Below are 12606 nucleotides of genomic sequence, written 5' to 3'. Positions count from 1 at the left end.
TAACACAGAGCACTAGGGGTTCTCTCAGTTTCCAGCCCAATTACTGAGCTACCCCAAATTATGTTACCCCCAGGTCACTTTCTACCAGTCTGGAGTTCCTCCGTTTGGAACAGGGTCACTGGTTTAGCAGACTCTCCTCAGTCTCTCAGTGTCCTGTTCAGTCAGTCAATCTCTCACACTTGTGGCTTTCAACTCCCAAGGAGGGTGGGGGAGCCTAAGTCCCTGCTGCTAGCGCAGCTGTCACAAAGCTGTTGTCATTCCTTGCACAGCTCTCAGCATCAACCTTGCTTCCTGGTGCCAGCTCATTCCCCCCTTTTCCTGGGCTACCAGTGTCCTTCTAAACTGTTCCTCCACTGAGAACATGCTCTGCACCTGTTGAGGGGGAGCACCAGTATTGACTACTCGCTGCCCTGGTTCAGCATGGGGCCTGTAGACCCCATCACACGCTACCGTGGGGGCTGATCTGAAGGGGAAATAGGGCTCCAAATGCAGCCCTTGTTCCTTTAAGAGAAACGCTGGTGCTGTGGTGCAGGTCTCACTGGGAACTGGGATGGGAATGTTGCTGGAGGCCAGATACAGCAGCATTCCAGAGACTTGACAGTGGAGATACCGAACTGTGCTTTATTGATCATGTCTACACGGTATGAATATTCACCAGCTCCGAGAATCAGACCCTCTGACTTTAGCCACAAAGATGAGTCGTAGTCTGTGAATAATAATGCCGTGTGTCTGTTCTCTTCTCTTTAGTCATATGTGACCTGTGCCCTGGGGATACATTTTGTTGGTTATGTGATGATCTCCTTTTCAGCTACAAATTCGCTCTGCTCTCTGTTCTTTGGAAAGATTTCCCAGTTAACTGGCAGAAAAGCCCTATTTGCATTAGGTATGTAAAGACTGCTTGGAGGACCAATGATCTCATCTGGTAAGACAAATCCTGTGCTCCCTTCCCACAGCATGGGGCAGGGGGAATCATTACATAGGTTACCAGTTAGAAGAGATATACCTGGAGGCAAACTCTTCATTCATTAGAGGAGCTGGGGAAGAGAGGAGTCGCAATTAAGCTGCATATTCAAGTCATTCCATTGACTCCGTCCAGCAGCTCTCCATTGTTGACAAGCTCAGCTCACCCTGGTTTTGGTGATACTATATACTCAGGTTGAGCTGTTAGTTCTTTGGAACGAATGTGACTGATGCCAGATTGTCTCTCATTATTGGGCCAAATCCTGATCCTGTTGAAGTCCATTGCAGTATTGCTATTTGCTTCAATGAGTTCTGAATTTACCAATAGCTCTGTCAGGACCAAACTCCTGGCCTACTTTTGGTTAAAAACCACAGTGAGTGATGAGCTAACATATTAGCGTGGTCCTTGGGGGAAATGTGAACTTGGGGCTACTAGCCATCAGTCTAATAACTGCAGGATATGTTTTGAACATTAGTCCTGTGTCCTAATTGCCATGTGTTTTGTAGTGCAGAAAAATGAAAATGAAAGCAAGAGAGAGAACTATCTCAGTGCGCCAGTTTAGACTAAATGAAGTGCTGCATATGGACGAGAAGTGTGTAGGGTACTGTGAGGAGAAAAGACTTATGGGATGGATATATTTTAAGGGCTCCTTTCAGTGGACATTGAAAAAAGGCTGTCCCAATAAATAATTTACCAAGGCAGAAAAATATCAAGGAAAGTGTTTCATTTGAAGCCCAGTATCTGAAATGAGATTTCTGTGCCATTTGAAGAAAGTTTAATACAATGAGTTGTCCTGAATTCCATAGCATGGTTCCCTTTATTAATAGAAATTGCATTGCTTGATTCCACGTGCATTGCCCTAGAAATTTTCCCTAAGATAGCTTTAAAGCTAGAGACAAGAGATTCAGAGTTCTTAATATAGAACCGTAGAACTTTGCAGGTTCTAGTTGTTCAGTTTTCCCATACATATTTTTGCTCTTTGTGTATTCCTCCCTCTTGGTGACTCATTTTATCTTAAGGAAAACAAAGAAATTACAGTCTTTATAAGGGTCTGATTCAAAGCCACTGTCCACCCACCCCTCATTCCACTGGGCTTTGAGTCAGGACCTTGGAGTGTGAGATCAAAATGCAGTGATTCACTAACATTCTCCATCTAAGCAGAAAGATAAAATGTCAGCCACCGCTTCAACAGGCAACCTAGATGATCTTAAGGCCAGCTTTCAGAGTAGCAGCCGTGTTAGTCTGTATTCGCAAAAAGAAAAGGAGGACTAGTGGCACCTTACAGACTAACCAAATTATTTGAACATAAGCTTTCGTGAGCTACATTCCACTGAATGCATCCAATGAAGTGAGCTGTAGCTCACGAAAACTTTTGCTCAAATAAATTGGTTAGTCTCTACGGTGCCACTAGTACTCCTTTTCTTTTTAGATTATCTTAATGGTCCCTTAAAAAAAACAAAAATCTCTCTCTAAAGGACAGTATATGGAAAACAGAATGAAACATCCTTTCAGTTATCTACCAGTAGACACCTACATCACATTAGGATTCAAAGTCTTCTGGGGTCCCCTATGCCTACTCAGTGGTACATTGGCTTGGCTATTCCCATTGGTAGGTCTTAACCTCTGGGTTAATATCTCCATTAGCTCAGAATTCCTCTCTATTTAGGACATGGCCTGGGATGACTATATAAAAACAGGCTCTTCCCAATGTTTCATTGTACAATATTAACTGATGATCAAGAGAGGATTGCAGTGTCTTTGTGTAACTTTAAACGGATGAGTACAGATGATGGAACCTTCCTGGTTCACTGACCTTATTTTATTCAATAGCGTTTGAAGAAATCTTGCAGTAGACTCTGAAACACTGTATATCTAATATGAAATTTCCAGTTTATAACAGTAATTATGTTTTCTCCTTCTCTCTCCTAAACATACAGCTGCAATTACAAACCTTGCCTGTATAATAGCACTATTGCTGTGGAAACCTCACCCAAACCAGCTTGCTGTATTCTTCATATTCTCTGCTCTTTGGGGCCTAGCTGATGCCATTTGGCAGACACAAACCAATGGTAAGTCCCAGCGACAGCTAACTGAACCTCACTGAGATATAGTATTCTGTATGTTTTTTATTTATATGCAGTCTGTTTTACTCTACATGGGCATAAAACATGGTGATGGGTTTAAGATGGGCTTCAGGAAATATGCTTACCCTCCTTTCAGTCAGAAAAATGAGAACAAATGCTCAGGAAGGAGAAACTAATTTAAATGCTTATTAGCCTGGCTTTAGCCAAGATGGAGGGAGGGGACATCCTTGAACAAGGTAATGGATGATCAAAATAAATCTTTGAAATGCTCACAAAATTCCAGAAGGAAAGTCAAAATTTGGAGGTAATTAAGTTAATACCCAGGTTGTAATATAGAGCTATCATTGTAGACATGGCCTGCATATATACTGACATCTGAGATAAACAGTTAATGCAAATGTTCTCAAAACTCTAAATATTAATATCTTTCGATACCTCACTCTGCTGAGAATAAAGGAGGCTCTTCTTTTTAGAGACGGGGGCACACACAACCTAAAGATTAAAAACAGGACAAATCAAGAAAGAGTCATGCACTCTGGTGGCCTGCGGGACTGCCTTTGAACACGTAAAGTCTAACAACCACCAATCTTAGCCTTGCTAACTGAATATCCCAGCCTGTGCTGGCAAGATTTTCCATAGCCTGCCACAAGCAAGACACAGTTTAAGTGCTGTAACGAGGCACACCCACCTCTCACGAGCACCCCCTTGGCTGAGTGCATTGCCAGTGACTGCAAAGTCTCTCTCTCAGGGCTAGTCTACACTGCTGCAGCGCTTTAACATGGCTTGTGTAACTTGGCTTGTGTAGTCAAGAGCTCTCTCAGCGCTCTACAAAACCCACCTCCACAAGGGACATAGCTACTGGTGCTGGGAGCCTGGCTCCCAGCGCTGGGGCACTGTCTACACTGGCACTTTACAGCGCTGAAACTTGCTGCGCTCGGGGGGTGGTGTGTTTTTTCACACCCCTAAGCAAGAAAGTTGCAGCGCTGTAAAGTGCCCGTGTAGACAAGCCCTTAGCTTGTCCCTGCTCCAGGATAGTGCCCCAGGGCTCCCTCCCTGGTGACAATGTCTTCGCGCTCTTCTTGGGCCTTCTGGCTGCAGCTGTCCAGCTGGGCCACTATAGGTCAGTTGCCTCTTTAGGGTGCCTCAATGTCCAGGCCGCTTCCCCCCAGTGGCTAATGGAGGGGACCTGAGCCCACCCACTACTCCAGGTCGCAGCCCAGGGACCCTGTAGATAACAGCCCGTCCGCTGTATCCCTTTATCTATGTCACAGGGCTTTTCTAATTCCTCTGGGCCACTTCCCCACAGCCCCCACCATCTTCACCCTTACCTCAGGGCCTTGTCCTAATGGAGTCCAAGCAACCAGCTCAGAGCTCCTTCTCGCGCTCCCTGGCTTCTGTCCACACTGCCCTGTCCAGGGTTCTGTAGGTCAGTCAGTCCATCTGCCAGCCAGCCAGCCAGCCACACTCCTACAGCTCCAGCAAGGAACTGAACTTCATCTGGCCCTGCAGCTCTTCTTATACTAGGCTGCTAGCCCTGATTGGTGGTGTCCCACACAGCTGCTCTAGGCAGCGTGGAGGACCCTCTCCACTGCCCTTTTCTGGGGTGGGGTGTGACAGGGCCTTAGAGGGTCTGGTATACCCCATCACAAGTGCTCTCCTATCTTATCATGTGTTTCTTTTCTCTCCATTTCTTAATTTTTTTCAACTGCAACTATAATTCAGATCTGGCTATTAACATAGTGTTACAGGTGCTGGCTGACCTTCCCGAAGGTGAGATGGGGGAGTATGACATGGCTGGCCTACCAGGTTCTATGTCAGATTGTGTAGCTGGGCCTCCCTTCCCCTGTAGTGCTTCAGCTTCCCTCTGGTTGGTTGGGTAGTTTGGATGAGTTGACCCTCTGGCTAAATACATGCTCTACCCTTTCACGGTTCCAAATAGGCCAAAGGAAACAAAACACAGTTCCTTTGCCCTGCTCAGGCCATAATCCTCTTCCCAAGATCCACAGTCTTCCCCTTAGATACAGGGGAATGAAAGGTGGGGCTTCCTCTCACCCACTCTGGAACATCCCCCCCTGGGGAGCCCTAAATGAGAGCAGGTGCACACAGCAGGATACACACCCACACCTCTTCTCTCATGCCAGGCCACATCCTTCTTCTGCATCCAACATAAGTCTAAATCACCACCTCTCGTATCCAGGTTCACACCTGCTGAGTTAAGGTTGATATCAATAGTTATTTGCCCTCCCTGGTTTAAACAGTTCATTCATAGAATCATAGAATATCAGGGTTGGAAGGGACCCCTGAAGGTCATCTAGTCCAACCCCCTGCTCGAAGCAGGACCAATTCCCAGTTAAATCATCCCAGCCAGGGCTTTGTCAAGCCTGACCTTAAAAACCTCTAAGGAAGGAGATTCTACCACCTCCCTAGGTAACGCATTCCAGTGTTTCACCACCCTCTTAGTGAAAAAGTTTTTCCTAATATCCAATCTAAACCTCCCCCACTGCAACTTGAGACCATTACTCCTCGTTCTGTCATCTGCTACCATTGAGAAAAGTCTAGAGCCATCGTCCATCATCTCCTGCCTTGAACAATATACGGATCCATGGGGGTCCTGCCTCTTCAGCTCACCTTTCCCAGGCTTCTTCCCCAGCTTTCTTAACCATGCAGCAGGTCTTGTTTCATCCCCAGGCTCTCCTTTTACTGAGGAACAGGTTTTGTCTTTTATCCTGCTTCCCTCTTTCCCAGCAAGCCTTGCACGCCGCGACTTGCTCCTTCTGGATAGCACATCCTTCAGAATGCCTGGCCCTAAAGGGGCCATGGCCCAAAAACAGGAGGCTTGGGCTGCATCTCCCTTAAAAGTGGCTGCACGTCCTTACAGCAGAGAGAAAGAAAAAAACAGGAGGGAAGTGCCCACGGTCATAGAAGGAGGTTGAGGAGGGTTGGCAGTTCCTAACCACAGAGTAGACACTGACAACGGATGGTGCTTCATATTGGTGTAGAATGAGCGACTGTGACTAATGAGCCTTGTGGTGCAGCGGCATGGTTCCCCACTGTTATGTACTGTCCGCTAGTACAGGTGCCACCTTCTTTCCTAAGTTCCTGGAAGGTCATCAACCAAGTCCACATTTAGTGTTTGACCAGGAAGCACAATAAGTGTTCTTTATGCATGTACAAACCCCCTATATCTTTTCTTATTATTATTATTATCTTTAGCTATGCTGCAGGACAAAATAATATCACAACAGGACAATAATTTGCATCTTCACATGGTCACATGGCATCACTGATGATAACATTACCCCTTCATGGAGAGATGCAATGTTATTACATCATAATGCTGCATCACACCATGGGATCTCCAGTATTATATGAATCTGTTCAGGAGTCCTATATTGGCCTGATTCTCCTCTCACCTACATCAGTTTTGCACAGGTGTAACACCACTGCCTTCACCAGAATTACTCCTGATTTACAGCAGTCTGAGTCGAGATTCATGCCTTTTACAATAATAGTTTAAAGGACAAATCTTGCATTTCTTACTCTGGCAAACCCCCATTGAAGTCCATTGGGATCTTAAAGGCTGAGTAAAAACTGAGTAAAACTACCAGGTTGTGCTGCACAATTAGGGCTTATGAGATCATCAGAGATTTACTTTGACCTTGTATGGAGATGTACTCTAATACGGATCAAGGGTTCCCCCTACAGGATATTAATTAGAACGGAATGAATCCTTTCACCTATATCCTTATATATATTTTTTAATATTTCTGAGTGGCTGGGTGGTTGTGGTTGTGTGTGTCCCTAGTTATTCTGAATGGAATCTGTTCCATTTTAGAGTATGCAGCACCCTCTCTTATCTAAACTGAACACAGTCCCTTCCTGCTAATAATTGCAGTTCTTCAACAACAATTGTGTAGCACAGGACAACCAAGTAGAGGGTAGCAAAATAAAATTCTTTCCAGCCTCGCCTGCCTCTTTAGAAACGATGTGAATCAGTCTGGAACGCTGACAGCACTGGTGCTCACACTAGGTTCAGCAGCCCCAGTTTGTGCCCATTCCTAGTTGTAAACAGGGGGAAAGGAGGTAAGGGAACTACTGGAAAAATGAGGTCGGGGCTTGTGCTGCTAAAAGCAAGGGGCTGTTCCTGCCCAGTGGAATCAGGCATTTCACCAAGGAAGCACAGCGCTGCCGGGGCACCTCAGACTGACCTGCCAATTTGTGCCAAACTGTGTGCAACAGTTTTATGCTATGGACAACCATTTGTTAGGGCCTAGGATGAGACACCAGCCTCAGGTTCCTGTGTGACCTATGCCCAGCTCTTAGCACATGTTCAACCGAGAAGTTAGAGTTACAGGTCCAGATTTACAAAGGGACATAGTCCCAGACCCTCAGACCTATTCAGGCAGCTCACATCCATTAATCTCTCACAGTAAGGTGCCTAATTACCTTTAAGGATCTGGCCTTAGGCATCGCCATGCTGAGTGTTGCAACACTTAACTTTTAGGCGCCTAGAAAATCATTGGAATCCACAAATTCTGGGTTAGGCATTGTCAAGGTTCCTTCCCCACTCTGAACTCTAGGGTACAGATGTGGGGACCTGCATGAAAAACCCCCTAAGCTTATTTTTACCAGCTTAGGTTAAAACTTCCCCAAGATACAAACTATTTTATCTTTTGCCCTTGGACTTTATTGCTGCAACCACCAAGCGTCTAACAAATATATAATAGGGAAAGAGCCTGCTTGGAAACATCTTTCCCCTCCCAAACCCTACACCCCCTTTCCTGGGGAAGGCTTGATAAAAATCCTCACCAATTTGCATAGGTGAACACAGACCCAAACCCTTGGATCTTAAGAACAATAAAAAAGCAATCAGATTCTTAAAAGAAGAGTTTTAATTAAAGAAAAAGTAAAAGAATCACCTCTGTAAAATCAGGATGGTAAATACCTTACAGGGTAATCAGATTCAAAACATAGAGAATCCCTCTAGGCAAAACCTTAAGTTACAAAAAGACACAAAAACAGGAATATACATTCCATTCAGCACAACTGATTTTATCAGCCATTTAAACAAAACAGAATCTAACGCATATCTAACTAGATTGCTCATTAACTCTTTATAGGAGTTCTGATCTGCATTCCTGCTCTGGTCCCAGCAAAAGCAACACACAGACAGAGAGAACCCTTTGTTTTCTCCCCCCCCCCCCCCAGCTTTGAAAGTATCTTGTCTCCTCACTGGTCATTTTGGTCAGGTGCCAGCAAGGTTATCTTAGCTTCTTAACCCTTTACAGGTGAAAGGGTTTTTCCTCTGGCCAGGAGGGATTTAAAGGTGTTTACCCTTCCCTTTATATGTATGACAGGCATCTAGGCTCCCTATACAATGAATAGGGAGAGATAGGCACCTGAGAATGGGATCTACAAAAGCCAGCATGCTAGGAGGGGCCTACACTAGCCAATGGAAGATGCCAATGAGAGGATTGTGTCCTAAATCCTGCCCCTCTGATGGAGTTAGGCACCTAGCTCTGCTTGCAACAAAACCCACAACCCCCTCCTGCACAAACAAGAAAAAACCCTTCTAAAATCCAAACTTTTTACACTCAGAAATACTATTATATTAGCAAATATTGTTTATACTAATTCTCACTTCCTTAATCCAAGAATCTGATAATTTTCACCCCTTTTCAGAATTAATTACAAAGCATTGTAGCAAGGTCCCTTGTTACTAAAACATCATGACTTTTACAAAATGTAGTTCAGGGCATTTACTTGTATCCTGTGAAGGAAGATCATTAATACTAACCTACACTGATCCAGGTTAATGAAATATACATTTGGTGATGCACTAGCCTTGATTTCTTACCACCCGTGTTCGCTTACTCACTAATTTGTAAAATCCAATAAGTGTCCCCTTGCAATTGGCATGAATTAGCAAGGTTCTACTGCCCAGATGATGAGATGATACCCTTTGGGAGGTTAAACATCTCTCACAGCTCACCCTGACTTTTTGAGAGCAACTTCAGCAGGAAGAGATTTTTGTGACTCTAACACAAGCCAGAAATGCAAATTTACACTGAATGTTCTAACACCCATCAAGACAAAACTGCCCTCTTTGTTGTATGAGACTCTATGGACTGGGCTCAGCCCACGTCATTGATCTTACACTGAAACACTATAGGCCATATAAGTACCTAGATCAAGCTTCTCATTCTACTCCTCATCCTACCTCCTCACTGCATCTAGCACTGTCCTCCTCTCCCTTCTTATGTTCTCATCACTTTATGTAAGAGCCTTCTGCTTCATGGCTCTTGGTGTCTAGAATAAGCTTCCTGCCACCTCATTTCAAACTTCAACAGAAAACATCCTTTCTTCCTTGCCTATAGCTGTCTCCCCCGACCCCCCGCTAGGATATATTCACCAAGTTACCTGTATTATTTAACTTCTTATAACACTATGGGATACAGTTTGCATGACAGAGAAGACTAAATTACAAGCTTGTATTTTCCTGTGATTTGACCACAGGGAAGGAAATATAGCTCATGTTGTAGGAAATATAGAATGTGTTCAGACTTACCATCACAAAGATCATCTCTCTTTCTTTGCAGCACTCTATGGAGTTTTATTTGAGAAACACAAAGAGGCAGCCTTCGCTAATTATCGACTATGGGAGTCATTGGGATTTGTCATCGCTTTTGGATACAGCACCTTCTTTCATGTTTACGTCAAACTGTACATCGTAATGGCTGTGCTGGTGGTGGCCATAGCGACGTATGGGACAGTTGAATACCTGGAAGCAAAGGACTTGCCTGGAAAACCTACCACTGTGAAGGAGGAAATAACAGGATCTGTAGTCCAGCAAACACGTCTTTAAACCCAACAGGATCAGAGCGGTAGAAACAAAGAATTCTGGGCAGCTCAGCACAACTGATTTCTTTAAGGGAGATTCAAAGTGTTCAATCAGATTTTAGAAGAATATAAAGGAACTGTTTTCCTGGTCAGTCTAATATAAAGAAATAGGAATAAATCTCCTTTCATACCTCTGTTTTTTAAAAGGTTATCTGACTTTGTCATTTCACTCAAACTCTTACTAATAATGAAAAATTATTTTTTTAAAAATTGTATTGGATTTTTTTTTCACAAATAACATTTTATTAAACATGATGAAAGACCTTTTTATTAGATAGGATACAAAAGGTTCTGATCCAGTGGTGCAAAATGAATGAGCTACACCTTTCAGTTCCCACTGACATCAATGGGCATAGAGTGTGCTCAGCATTTTTCAAGGGTCACTCATGTGAGTGGACCCCTATTTATAACTACCTCATCATAACAACATCGACTCTCATGAACACAAACCTAAATTATTGCAGTTCCTTCCCACCTAGTTTTGATGAAAGGCTGCTCCATTGCTTGTAGCTTGTGCAGAATGCAGCACTGTGTGCCTAAGAGTATCTGTGATCATACTATTCTCATCCTCTATTTGAATTTTTTTTTTTACACTTGCTGTCTGTAACCACAGAGAACTTGTAGTTGGCCTGGTTGGTCTTTAAAACCTTAATGGTGTAGGCCCTGGCTCTACAATATTTAAGAATTCTATCTGAGCTGTCTTCATGTGTATTTGCACTCCGCAATATCTACTCCATTATGCCTTAGGACAGCAGACAATTGTGTCTGTGCCACTGTGGTCCTTGCATCCTGGTACTCATGCCTTCATCCCTTCTTAGGGGCTAAGATTCGCGATGTGACGGAGAGAATGCCGAGACTCATCAAGCCCTCGGATCGCTACCCCTTCCCGCTTCTCCACGTGGGCACCAATGATACTGCCAAGAATGACCTTGAGCGGATCACTGTGAACTACGTGGCTCTGGGAAGAAGGATAAAGGAGTTTGAGGCGCAGGGGGTGTTCTCGTCCATCCTCCCCGTGGAAGGAAAAGGCCTGGGTAGGGACCGTCGAATCGTGGAAGTCAATGAATGGCTACGCAGGTGGTGTCAGAGAGAAGGCTTTGGATTCTTTGACCATGGGATGGTGTTGCATGAAGGAGAAGTGCTGGGCAGAGACGAAGAGAGAGAAGAGCATCTTTGCGAACAGGCTGGCTAACCTAGTGAGGAGGGCTTTAAACTAGGTTCACCGGGGGAAGGAGACCAAAGCCCTGAGGTAAGTGGGAAAGCGGGATACCGGGAGGAAGCACAGGCAGGAACGTCTGTGAGGGGAGGGCTCCTACCTCATACTAGAATGAGGGGCGATCAGCAGGTTATCTCAAGTACCTATATACAAATGCACAAAGCCTTGGAAACAAGCAGGGAGAACTGGAGGTCCTGGTGATGTCAAGGAATTATGACGTGATTGGAATAACAGAGACTTGGTGGGATAACTCACATGACTGGAGTACTGTCATGGATGGTTATAAACTGTTTAGGAAGGACAGGCAGGGCAGAAAAGGTGGGGGAGTAGCACTGTATGTAAGGGAGCAGTATGACTGCTCAGAGCTCCGGTATGAAACTGCAGAAAAACCTGAGTGCCTCTGGCTTAAGTTTAGAAGTGTGAGCAAGAAGAGTGATGTAGTGGTGGGAGTCTGCTATAGATCACCGGACCAGGGGGATGAGGTGGATGAGGCTTTCTTCCGGCAACTCGCAGAAGCTACTAGATCAAAAGGCCCTGGTTCTCATGGGCGACTTTAATCTTCCTGATATCTGCTGGGAGAGCACTACAGCGGTGCATAGACAATCCAGGAAGTTTTTGGAAAATGTAGGGGACAATTTCCTGGTGCAAGTGCTAGAGGAGCCAACTGCGGGGAGCTTTTCTTGACCTGCTGCTCACAAACCGGGAAGAATTAGTGGGGGAAGCAAAAATGGATGGGAATCTGGGAGGCAGTGACCATGAGTTGGTTGAGTTCAGGACCCTGGCACAGGGAAGAAAGGTAAGCAGCAGAATACGGACCCTGGACTTCAGGAAAGCAGACTTGGACTCCCTCAGGGAACTGATGGGTAGGATCCCCTGGGGGAATAACATGAAGGAGAAAGGAGTCCAGGAGAGCAGGCTGTATTTCAAGGAATCCCTATTGAGGTTACAGGGACAAACCATCCCGATGTGTCAAAAGAATAGTAAATATGGCAGGCGACCAGCTTGCCTTAACGGTGAAATCCTTGCAGATCTTAAACAAAAATAGAAGCTTACAAGAAGTGGAAGATTGGACAAATGACCAGGGAAGAGTATAAAAATATTGCTCGGGCATGCAAGAGTGAAATCAGGAAGGCCAAATCACACCTGGAGCTGCAGCTAGCAAGAGATGTTAAGAGTAACAAAAAGGGTTTCTTCAGGTATGTTGGCAAGAAGAAGAAAGCCAAGGATAGTGTGGGCCCCTTACTGAATGAGGGAGGCAACCTAGTGACAGAGGATGTGGAAAAAGCTAATGTACTCAATGCTTTTTTTGCCTCTGTCTTCACGAACAAGGTCAGCTCCCAGACTGCTGCGCTGGGCATCACAGCATGGGGAGTAGGTGGCCAGCCCTCTGTGGAGAAAGAGGTGGTTAGGGACTATTTAGAAAAGCTGGATGTGCACAAGTCCAT

At 44.9% G+C, this 12606-nt stretch overlaps 1 protein-coding gene across 4 annotated transcripts in view; it reads left to right on the top strand.

The window, feature by feature from the left end:
- The window catches only part of UNC93A (unc-93 homolog A), a 36426-nt gene extending 24001 nt beyond the window's left edge, over positions 1-12425 (top strand). For 3 of the 4 annotated variants that reach the window (XR_013635577.1, XR_013635576.1, XR_013635575.1), the window contains 4 exons: positions 748-883; positions 2899-3030; positions 9645-10033; positions 10764-12425. Coding sequence is in view for 1 of the 4 variants with exons in the window: in XM_073337922.2 (XP_073194023.1) it covers positions 748-883; positions 2899-3030; positions 9645-9910 (534 nt within the window). In the remaining 3 variants the exon portion in view is untranslated. Of the gene's footprint in view, positions 1-747; positions 884-2898; positions 3031-9644; positions 10069-10763 lie in introns of those variants that run through there. The other variant, XM_073337922.2, reaches the window with a different exon arrangement.
- The last annotated feature ends 181 nt before the right edge of the window (positions 12426-12606 follow it).

Source organism: Lepidochelys kempii, chromosome 3 (genome assembly GCF_965140285.1).
Source record: "Lepidochelys kempii isolate rLepKem1 chromosome 3, rLepKem1.hap1, whole genome shotgun sequence".
Lineage (NCBI taxonomy): Eukaryota > Metazoa > Chordata > Testudines > Cheloniidae > Lepidochelys > Lepidochelys kempii.
This window is presented reverse-complemented; position numbering and strand designations above follow the sequence as displayed.